This window comes from Apaloderma vittatum, unplaced genomic scaffold (genome assembly GCF_000703405.1).
Source record: "Apaloderma vittatum isolate BGI_N311 unplaced genomic scaffold, ASM70340v1 scaffold8571, whole genome shotgun sequence".
NCBI lineage: Eukaryota > Metazoa > Chordata > Aves > Trogoniformes > Trogonidae > Apaloderma > Apaloderma vittatum.
In genome coordinates this window covers 10,138-19,718 of record NW_009698296.1, presented here as the reverse complement: position 1 = coordinate 19,718, position 9,581 = coordinate 10,138, and the positions used below count along the sequence as shown (strand labels likewise).

The 9,581-nt window shown below is 45.3% G+C and overlaps 1 protein-coding gene across 1 annotated transcript in view; it reads right to left on the bottom strand.

Moving 5' to 3' along the window:
• The window catches only part of GATA3 (GATA binding protein 3), a gene marked incomplete at its 5' end in the record, with an annotated part of 18,751 nt that overhangs the window by 234 nt on the left and 8,936 nt on the right, over window positions 1–9,581 (bottom strand). Inside the window, 2 exons of the mRNA XM_009877943.1 lie at window positions 1–168; window positions 6,488–6,613. The exon at window positions 1–168 is cut by the window's left edge and continues 234 nt beyond it. Coding sequence (XP_009876245.1) covers window positions 1–168; window positions 6,488–6,613 — 294 coding nt within the window. The remainder of the gene's footprint in view (window positions 169–6,487; window positions 6,614–9,581) is intronic.

Here is a 9,581-nt window from a genome sequence, read left to right as displayed (position 1 = left end):
GTGGCTGATGGAGGACATGTGTCTGGAGAGGGCGGCGGGGTTAAAAGAGCTGCTCTTGGGAAAGTCTTCAAGGTTGTCATGGACCTTTTTGCACTTTTTGGATTTGCTAGACATTTTTCGGTTTCTGGTCTGAATTCCTTCTTTCTTCATAGTCAAGGGTCTGTTAATCTAAACAAAAATCAATTATTTTTTTTTGGTGCTTCCATCCTTTCTCCCCAAATCACTGGGGGATTTATGTACCCCCAACCCAAGCAGTCCTGGAGGTGTCCCAGAACCTCCTCCCCTTGCACACCCCATGCACCACGGCTACACAACCTCTTCCCCCTCAACCCAAAAATCCAGATCCCACTAGGAAATCCCAAGTTCAGTTAACATTTCTGAAGTCAAGATGACAGAAGATTGCTGGAGAGCCTCATAGAAGCAAAACCTATCCAAATAACTCACGGCAGCTGAAAAATTTCGGCTATCTGCACATTAGATAATTGCACCATGTTTAGGAATGAAACCAATCATTATCACCTTGAAATACTCCCACAGACACCGTCTCACCCCGGGGCTTCCTGACTGATCTAAAACCATTAGAGCTGCTGGGATTTCAGTGCTACGAGGGGGTCTCAAACTTTCACAGTGGCACTAGGGAGCCGGGCAAATTCTTCAGAAAAGTGACAGGTATTCGCTTTATTTTTCTCCTTCAGAAAGATTTTGCTCTGATCATCCTTTCAGGTTCACTTTAGCCAATCTGACTTTATTTCTAAAGCCTTCTAGGTTTGATTTTTTTTTTTGGGGGGGGGTGTGCTGAAAAAAGTATCTGTTCCATCTGGCATAGCATTTTCAACTTTCATACAGACATATCTATAGGAAATATAAGAAGTTGCAATGACCATGCCTATATCCAACAGGTGTAGGAAAATGTTGAATCTCCTGTAAAAAACTCCTATTGCTGCATAAAGAGCCAGCATCACAACGTACATTAGCACAGCAGCATGAAAACCCCAAAGACCATATTTCAGAAGGGATTTGTGCATCCAATATCGGCAAACATCCTTAAAAATCTGGACTTGGGAGCTTCCATGGGGAGTTCCATAGCTCTTGTACTGGCTCCTCTGTAGAATTTCACTCACAGCAGAAAGCAGGAGCGGCCAGACCCAAAACTTGCCAGAGCTGAACATCACTGTTCATAATAAATGTGAGCACACAACAGTGCTGATCGATATTCTGCCAAAGGGAGGAAAGAGAGCAAAAATGGATCCACTATCCACCGAGAACTACTGTCTCAACCCCGTTGAAGATCAACGAAAAGAGATTCCTGCAAGGATCCTGAGCAGACCTTCACCCACTGGATCTTAAATCAGCACAAGGGACAAAGCACTCCCTTCTTCCAGATCACAGAAAAGTTTCACTTCTTGCTCATCAGGCACTGTTTGGTGCCTTTCCCAGCAGCATTCATGGATTTCTTTCCCTGGGGGAGGCAAGGATATAATAGCTCCCTGTTACACATGGGGATGGAGGCTTCGCGAGAGGAAGGATCAGGCTCATCTGCTCCATGTCAGGCATCCCAAAGTTTGTCTTCCCAGTCTGAATTCGTAACTCCAGACTCTCCATACCAGCAGCAATGGGAAATCTCACCTCATTCTAAAAAAAGGTGAATAAAAGGCTGATTCCTCTACCCCTAGATAAAGGGAGCCAGAGGGAGCAGCCCTGCTTGCTGAAGGTAGGAATATGACCATGTGCAGCCCAACAACAGCCCTGGAGCAGCAGCAAGCAAAAACCTCAAATGTCATGGGCTTGAAATACAACGTCACCCGCTTCCCTGGCTTCCTGTCCTCACTGAGGGCATGGGAACACACACACAAGGAAGGCCCTTTGCTCCAGCTGGATGGCTGGGATGGGAAATCTTTGCCTGACTTGTTTTAAGTCATCCAGCAGGGACATGCTGTCCACGTTCAAAGCCAGGAGGTAGCCTCATGTGAGACTCACCAGGCAGCAACACTAGAGGAGACCTGGAAGTCCCATTTCCCAATGAGTCCAGCTCAGATCAGGTGATGCACATACAAACCCCAGGCTCCCCAGTTCCTAATGAGGATTTGCATCACAACATCAAGGCTCAGGGGCAGCCAGGACTGATTTCCAGGTGAAGCAGCAAAGGTGCAAGGTCAGGAGCTGGCAATGGCAAAGTGATAACAGCCTGATGCTGGGACAGGGACTGTGCTAGATCTTAGAGCAAGTGCAGGGTCCTGACCCTGTGTAGCACAGTGTCATGTCCTGCAGGACAATGACCACTTCCTCAAAGCAATGTCTCTCATGTTTCACTCAATCACACAGATTAACCTAAGCCATGATTTGATGTGAAAGTTCAGGATGGGAACATTAGTTTTTGGTGACAAAGCCATGGCCAGCCCCACAACTGAGGTCAGAGATGTCAACCAAGCTGCTGGCTGGACACATCACCCTTCTAGGAGGTACCTAACCCAAGTGCCAAACAAGATAAGGACTCAGCTAAATGTCAGGAGAAGTGAGATGAGCACAGTCACAGCAGTAAGCTGGAAATTTTTTTCCAGTGACCTCAAAGGCCAGTCACAGCAGTGTCAAAGTGGTCCCCAAAACATCAAAGCCATGGAGCCATCTCTGTTTCTGGGGTAGAGAAATGAGAGACCTGGAGGGAAGACCTTCTCCATGAAAATTCGATAAAAATGACAAACACATGCTAAATTAAAATTAAACCAGCCCAACACATGTAATACAAAATTCATTCATTTCAGATGTAGCCAATTAATTAGGGGTAGGAATTATGCTCTTTGTTTTATCATATGCTAGATAATGACCACTCTGCTCTTGAGACACAGAGCCCCGCTTTAGGATATTGTGAAAGGGGATTTTTCTGAGAACTTTACTAAAAACAGTGGCCATTTTTACAGGGAGAGGCCAGTCGGCTGTGCATCTCCAGCAAGGTACACTCCCATCCGTCCCTGAAGCAAGTGAAGGCTCATGCCACTTCTAAGCAGGACTAAAATAACAAGAACGAGAACCTCACATTCAACAGATCAAATCCAGGGGATAGTCTTAAACATTATAGGCCTCATCTTGCTTGGGCCGAAGACAATGGGATTTTGCCATTGACCTCAATAAGGTCCTGTCACTGAAGCGGATTTATCCTTCAGACATAGTCATTACAATGTTGGGTTAATCTTCCAGACTGGCTGTATCTTAGAAAGCACTCTGGGATGCCACGGGATGAAAGGCACCGTATCAATGTGAAATATTAGTCATTGTTAATACTGGTGTCAATGGAGCCAGCTCTTGTTGAAGTCAGTGGGAGAAATGCCAGCAGCTTCACTAAATGCACCCCAAGACTATTACGATTATTGCTTATATCCTACTGACAAATGGGCTTGCTTAAGCCGTGGGAATCAACAGTGAAACAAACTGATATAGCCCTATGGAAAAAAATAACACCATGAAAAAAGTAGCTTTTTCACCGTCATCGATCCCAGTGTAGACTTAAAAACTGGGTAAGTTTCATTCCGTTAAAATGCCCTAACACTCTGAAGGTCCAAGGAAAATTCATTAAATACAAAGAAATGACAAAATGAGTGGAGGGAGTAAAAAAGCAGCCAGGAATTCCTGCAACAAAGTGAAGGCATCTTCCCAGAGTCTGAAGACCTTCCACTGGCATTGACATAACATCTGTGCAGAAATTCTTAACTGCTTGAGAGGGACATACGATGAGCCTCTCTGACACCTCTTCTGATGGAGAACTATTACAGATAAGGTACACGAAAAGAACAGGACCACAGCCTACACAAACTGGTCTTCAACTTTAACAGAGCACCAGCCAAGGAACTTTGGCCGTGTGCAACCACAAAACCTGCCTTGAATTGATTAAAGGATGATGCTGGTGCCATCGTCCAGGCAGTTAGCACAGCTCCCTAGGTCCCGCCTTCCAGCAGCCAAAAAGAGAAGGCATCTCTGTGAAGCTACCAGCACCTAATCACTCGTAATAAAATACTCCCTCCTGTTTAGCTTCTGAAGCACAATGTGACTTTCCTAGCCACAGTCTGGCTTTAGAGCTGTTTGAACTGCAAAAATTGTATAATGGTTTGAGTTGTAATGGACCTTTAAAGGTCATCTAGTCGAACCCCCCTGCAATGACCAGAAACATCTTCCAGATCTGATTGCTCAGAGCCCCACTGAACTGTCCTTGAACATTTCAGGTGATGAGGCTTCTATTCCTCTCTGGGCAACCTGTGCCACTGTTTCACCACCCTCGTTGTAGAAAATATCTTCCTTATATCTAGTCTAAAATCTAGTTTAAAACCATTACCCCTTGTCCTATCGTAACAGGTCTTGCTAAAATAATTTACTAATACTCTGTCGTCATGGACATTCAAAGCTGATGATTCAAGGACTATGGGCCGTGATGTTACCTGTTTCTCACCGCACTGATACCCAGGCATCATCCTAACAAAAGTAAACCAAAAGGATCTACCCACTCATAGCCAGATTTTAATATCAGTGCTCAGTTCTGTTGCTGCACACAGTATCTCAGTCCTCTAGGGGTTTCATTTAAGCAGGTTCCATTAACGGAGTTGCTCATAAGGCAAGATGCTACTTGACTTTGGTAAGTAGCTGTGCTGAGCTTTTAAGCAGCTGTCAGTATTTTTAATGAATATGAAAATTGTTCCAATGTGCTCAAGGCCTGCCCCATGTCACAATTTTCACAGCTGGATCGGAGTTTCCCTAAACAGTGGGTCTCAGGGTCAATTCAGGTCAAATGGGTTCATGCTCGTGGAAAAGGAAAAGGATGAGCTCTTGCAGGCAAATTTCTGGAGAACCTCAGCACCCAGGCACCATTCTAGACAATTTAGGGTGGATTCCTCCAGGCAAATATCTACAATTCAGGCAGATACATCTACACTCTTCTTCATGCCACCTTTTGAAGTCATGGGGAGAAAATACACTGTGTTCAAGGGTACAAGTCATCTCATTCAAACACAGGTACCTCCATCATGTTCAACCAATGGCACCTGAGAAGAGACTATTTTCTTCAAAGGGTTTTGCTGAGCTACAGGGTGAGTGGCTCAGCTATAGGTCTCCCAGGCTACATGATTTAAGTCCTACCACTGGTGGCCACAAGACCAAAGTGAAAACATAGCCTGAGCATAGACTCATCCAGTAAAGTTGGCTGACCTCACTCCCTTCTTGACATGGAAATAGCAAACAGAGTATTTTTGTGTGATATTCTGAGAGCTTCAGTCCAGGTCTAACCCCTTTGTTTGCAGTGATCACACTGAGAGTTTGATGACAAGCTTTGCTTGCTACATAGGACTCAAAACATGCTGAGACGTCTGCCTGCTAAAGGGTAAACACACTTTCCTTTTTCCTGAGAGAGATGCCTCTCACAAAACAGGCAAAAAAATTAGCCTGGTTGGTCAGGTTTGGGTTTTTTTCTACTTAATCCAAACTTGTTTACTCATCCCAAGAAACCAAAGAGCTTGAAATAACAAATGGAAGGGACTAAGACACCACAAGGGTTGGGTGCCCCGTGAAACCAAATACATCTTTGATGTGTTTGCATGGGTGGACATGAGGGCAAAACACATGCTGAGATTTCTAAGCCAAACATAAGGCAAATGACCACTAGGAAAAAAAAATGTGATATCAAAGTAGAGAAATTGAAAGTCTTTTCCTTCTTCTGACATGATAATTGTTCTAATGCCACATGTGGAATGCGAGTAACAGGAGTAGTCGTAAGACTCCTTTATTAGCCATATTATTCAGCAGAAGACTTTTCAGATCCCTTTAGATCTTTCCCTGGGGCACATATCCCTGGTTCCTGCAATCTGGCTTTGCATGGAAATATTAGATTAAATCTGTCAGTCACTTCATTTCATTTTTCCTACCCTTCCATGACAGATGCTTAAAAATTCACATCACAAGTTGAGCAGACTCTGCAACTCGTTAACTAAATCAAGTCCTTTTTGGTTTAGGAATTGCTTGCATCAACTAGGGCAAGCGAAAGACATAAATAACTCATCTTTGGAGACGGGCAAAGAGACAGGACAAAAGCAGCCACAAACCCGAGAAAGATGTAGATAGTTGCTGGTACATTTTGCTTTTTTTCCAGAGTTTATGTTTGCTGGAGGAACTAAGCTACACATAGAAGGGGTATCAGCTTGCAGGACGGTGTGTTGTGTTTTCCAACGCACTGAGCCCAATCCGCAGGGGATAATGTCCCTCTGTGTTGATCCACCCCTCCCTTCTTGGTTCAGGCATGGGAAGGCTCTGACATTACCCATGGATAGCCCTGGTTTATACCTCCCCGAGTCAGAATGGCTCCGTTTGAGGGGGCGTCGACCCCCAAGGTCCCCAAAGGAATAAAGGAGATCTCATCACCACCCGAGACTGGGAATCCTGAAGTCAAGGAAGAATTTGGACCCTCGAGCACCGCAAGTGAGGCCCCGTTATTGGGTGTTACAGTCACACTTACATTGTGCAGCTTGTAGTAGAGCCCGCAGGCGTTACAGACTGGATCGCCATTGGCATTTCTCCTCCACAGGGTGGTAGTGGTGGTCTGGCAGTTCGCGCAGGACGTGCCCGCCCTCCTTGCTGCAGACTAAGGGAAGGAGGGGGAGAGGGAAGGGAAGAGAAGGAGAGAGAAAAGCACCCACGTTAAAAAAAAAAAAAAAAGTGAAAAAGATGCACTCTGCAAAATTTCTGAGAAAGAAAACATCAACCCTGCAAGACTGACGTACATCTGCAGAGGCCTCCAGAAACTGGCTTGTGAGAACAAATAATAATTCTGGAGAAAATCCCCGAGGTACTTTAATCCCAAATTATATATGAACTGAATCAGGTGCCAAAGGGCATCCTAAAAGTGAGTGCTAAACCTCTGATAGAACTCATCAAAATTAGCAGCGCTGGCACAGCCCATTCCAGAGGGGAAAATATTATTTAAATGCCAATGTGTCTTTCCATCTTAATTCTCTCAGACCCCCCAGGGGTCTAATTCTGCAGTCAGGGCCTGAACCAACAATTGCCAGAGTCAACGGCATGAGTCACGCCGGCTCCAGCGAGCACTGGGTGAGACCCACGCCGAGCTTGGTGGGCAGCTGCTCGCCGGGTCCAACCGCAAGCACAGTCCGGTCCTGTAAATTCAGCTCAGCTTCAAAGGATACGGGCTCCAGATCGGAAATAACACTGTGGCAAAGAGTGAGAATCCCAACTTTTTAATTACACCCTTTTTGCAGCCTAAACCTTCATGTTTATTTAAGGATTGGTAATGAGCCTGAAAGAAGAATTTGCCACTTCATAAAGGGGGAGGAAGAAGAAAAAGAAGTCTAGGTGTCAAGATGTATACAGAAGCTTTTTTGTCAGCTGTGATAATGATTTAACAAAGCCAAATTTAGTAAAGTCACTCTTCTTTCACATGCATGAATTTGTGCTTATCATTTAAAAACTGTAACTTCAGCAAACAAATTGTCCTTCCACCACTGAAGGAGGAAAGGGAGTTTGCAAATTAAATTTCTGTGTATGTTTGCCTGTGTGCAAGAGCCTACAACTCCTAAAGAGAAGACTTTTAGATCCCTGTCCTATCTCCTCTTCATCAATATGACACAGTCCCAGAGCTCTGATTTCATCCCAATGCATTGCTTTCAATGGGACTGCTCATGTGCTTAAAGTTAAAACATGTGCTTAAGCGATTTGCCAGATCATAGCAATGCTTGGCACCTTGCAGAACTGAGCCTTTAATGCTCTCTTTTGTGCTCTTACTGTTTCAAATTTACCCCTCACCCCACACAGCCACACATTGTAGCACATCCAACATTTAAAAAAAAAAAATAAAAAAAATAAAAAATACCACATCTTTGGATACCGTACAACAAACCCAAAATGCAAACATGGACACTGGCACAACACTAGCGTTAATACCAACTCTTGTTAGGTCATGTTGCAATTTTAATCATAATTGAATGCAGCGTAGGTGGAGAGAGGACGGGTTGGTTTTGTTTTAGATAGAGTAGGATTTTTTTTTTCTTTCAATTAGGCAAAAAGGACTGTGTAAAAAATAAATAATACGATGCCCATGAGCATTAGGAAGCACCACAGAGCACCTGATCTAACAGCAAGGGGCTCTCACCACCTGCCCGTGGGGACAGATCCATTTTGACTGGCCATAAACCACGCTGAAACAAGCCGATCTCAAACCCAGTGAGGCTTCAAGTCGACTTCTCCATGCTGATGACAAGCAGGAGCTGGGAACGGCTCACGGGTCTTTGCTTGCAAAAAATCCCTGCCCTGGCAGGACAAGCTGCAGCATCCCATCACCGGCGGCAGAGCCCCCAGCAGACGTGCTCCCACGCATGATTCTGTCCTCCTGCAGACCACGCCACGGTCCCAAATTTGGTTCCCGTCAAAATCACCAGGTTAACGCACATGCTTCAAACTCAGCACAGGCACAACAGCTCGCAGAGCAGGGCTCCCACCGAGACTCGGGGGATGAATTTGCAGGTCTCTGCCCCGCTGGTTCCCTCTGGCCGGCACAGATGGCTCAGGGGCTGGATTGAGTCTCTCGGTGGCAGCTTTGCCTTTATCAGACCCAAAAATCAAGCCTAAGGAAATTTCTAAAAACCAGTGATATTTGACTCAGCCCACACAGGGGAAACATCCCCTTTGAAGATATTTGGGGTTTCTACACGGCGCTTGCCATAATTTCTCTTACAGCAAGCGTGTTTAAAAGACACTGCCTTGCTGCTTTCAAACAAACTCTGACATTAAATAAACGAATAAATCACAACATCCACTGTCTTCTCTAAAACGTTCTCCGTCTGCCGCATTTCCCCCACAAAAAATTCAGTGTCATTAGATGAAAATTTTAAATTCTGTGCACTTTTGGCCCCAGACTGCACCTTTTATGCTGTACCAACTTCTACCGGAGACACTGGCAGCGGGCAGGAAACAATGAATAATAACGCTATTGTCAAGGCTCCCAGCAATGGCATCCACTGACGCTAATCACCGACCCGAACCTGGCCATTTAAGTAATGGGATGACTAATAGGGTGCCCCATATCATCTGTAAGACCAGACCCTATGGCCCAGTTGCAGGTGAGTGAGGGCACAACTTCAGAAGCGCCGAGAAGGTGGAATTGAGAACAGTGCAGAAGGGACCAAGCACTGATACAGACGCTTCATGAAGGGGCACTTCAATGTCTGGGTTTGCATGGGGTACCCACAAAGCTGCAAGCATTGGTTTCCTAAAATAAGGCTGCACACGCATGGGCCTTCTGAGAAACTGGCTATAATCCTTCCAAAACCAGCACGGCTGGACACGGGAACAAAGAGACAGGTAGTTTAGGAAGAAAATCCAAAGGCAGGTTTTATCTCAGCAGCATCAGTGACTGGGCTGCCACCAGCTTAAACACGGACAAGAACAGTCTCCAAGAGGGCTGCAGAACTTTTAAGCAGAGCAGAGGCACGGTACCACCTGGCCATTCTTGATCCCTTTACCAAAATCTTCCAAGAAGAAGCAGAGCTCTCTGAGGCCCCTCAACCAGCAAGGCTTGATCCATCTCCCCTAAAGGA